This window comes from Mus caroli, chromosome 2, assembly GCF_900094665.2.
Source record: "Mus caroli chromosome 2, CAROLI_EIJ_v1.1, whole genome shotgun sequence".
In the NCBI taxonomy this organism is placed as follows: domain Eukaryota; kingdom Metazoa; phylum Chordata; class Mammalia; order Rodentia; family Muridae; genus Mus; species Mus caroli.
The window spans coordinates 169722694-169724295 of NC_034571.1; the positions used below are offsets into that span (position 1 = coordinate 169722694).

A 1602-nucleotide genomic window follows, 5' to 3' on the forward strand; every position below is an offset into this window, starting at 1 on the left:
CAAGGCCCAGATGCCGGGGTTCAGCACAAAGGGTTCCCCAAAGCCCCTCTGGGGCACAGTGACAAAGGCAGGCTCAGTGCTGGGTGGGAAAGCCACTGGCTGGCTCTGCTCTGTGCCTGGGGTGGGTGGAGAAGGTAAGATGATCAGGCTGAATCCACAGACCACCCCTGAGTCTGCACTTCCCCCATGTAATGTACAACTCCCAAGGCGCCAGGATGAAGGTGATACAGGCCGGGTCCACTACCTGCATGGCTTGGGTGGTATGGGGTAGAAAAGGAAGCAGTGAGCAGACCCNACTCACAGTTGGTACAGCTGGAAAGCTTGCTCTCTTCACGAACAGAGATCTGCCCATTCACGCTGGATGATCCACGGTTGACATATCGGAAAACCAGCCGAAAGAGGTCAGGGGAGGTCACGTTCAGCCTGGCCACAATCCTGGGCTATGGTGGTACAAGACAACAACGTCACTCCTCTGACCNTCAACCTGAGTCCCCTGACCGCCAGGTGCTGCTTGCTCTGCTGGCCACCCCAGAGACCCAGCAGCTTCCATCTCTGCACCAAGCCCAGGGAGGGGGCAGCGTGGTTCACCTGGATAGCTGTCATGTGTGCGTAGCCTCTCCAGCTAAAGTTCTCAAACTCCAGGGGGTTGAAGCCAAAGCGTACAGCGTGGCCCTCGGGAGTGGCCACCTCCTCTAGTTCCAGCCGCATGTGGTGCAGGTCTGGCAAGTAGTGGTCCTTCGCTGGCCTGTCATGGAACAGGTGTCTGAGTGGGACAGGCATGGGCCCTACATGGCCACCCAGATTTCCCAGGGGTAGCTGGGTACCACGTGGGCTCCTGGCAAGAACACAGGGATACTGTTCATGCTGCCTCCCCAGCCCAGGCCCAGTCAGTGGAAGGAACTTACTCGCTACAGGTGGGTCCCTGGGTATTAGGGCGGCACCTGCAGGCACCTGTCTTTGGTTCACAGCCTTGACCCAGGGCACCACCAACATCACACCTACAGCCTGTGTTGGGGGAAAAAAAAAGGGTCAGAAGCTGCCTAGCTCCTAGCACCTTCAGGGGCCCCTCCCACAACCCTCCTGGTTAGGCCCCATAGGCACATCTCTCTCTACCCACCCTTAGTAGATAAACTAACATCAACTCTTCAGGTCTGCTTTGTGGGGAGGGGTAAGGGAACTGGGAGGGATTAGTGATGTCTGTTACAAACACAGGATGGAGCAAAGGGGCCATGTGTCAGAACAGAGATAGACCCAGCACAGGCTGGCGGTGGCAGGGTGGAGTATGGGGGGTTGAACATAACATCTCATCCTCTTGCTATTGTCAGAGTGAGACCCCTCCGTGCCTGACCCACTTGTACCACCCTGGGCCTCAGTCTTCCAGTGTGCATCACACAGTATAGACATTGACTGGGAGATGGGGGGCAGTGTACGAGCACTTACTACGGCAGCCAAAGTAGTCAGTATGATCCAGGCCAAAGAAGCCATCCTTACAGGCTGCACAGGTCTTGCCACACACGTGAGCCTTGCAGAAGCATTGCCCATTGCCCTGGGGAAGAACAGGAAGTGAGACTTGGTGAGGTGATTGATACGCTTAACCCTAGA

At 56.6% G+C, this 1602-nt stretch overlaps 1 protein-coding gene across 1 annotated transcript in view; it reads right to left on the reverse strand.

The window, feature by feature from the left end:
* The window catches only part of LOC115029113 (laminin subunit alpha-5-like), a 14412-nt gene that overhangs the window by 710 nt on the left and 12100 nt on the right, over positions 1 to 1602 (reverse strand). The window contains exons 16-20 of the mRNA XM_029468665.1: positions 1441 to 1546; positions 906 to 1005; positions 589 to 745; positions 302 to 440; positions 7 to 116 (exon numbers count right to left, since the gene is read on the reverse strand). Of these exons, the coding sequence (XP_029324525.1) occupies positions 7 to 116; positions 302 to 440; positions 589 to 745; positions 906 to 1005; positions 1441 to 1546 (612 nt within the window). The remainder of the gene's footprint in view (positions 1 to 6; positions 117 to 301; positions 441 to 588; positions 746 to 905; positions 1006 to 1440; positions 1547 to 1602) is intronic.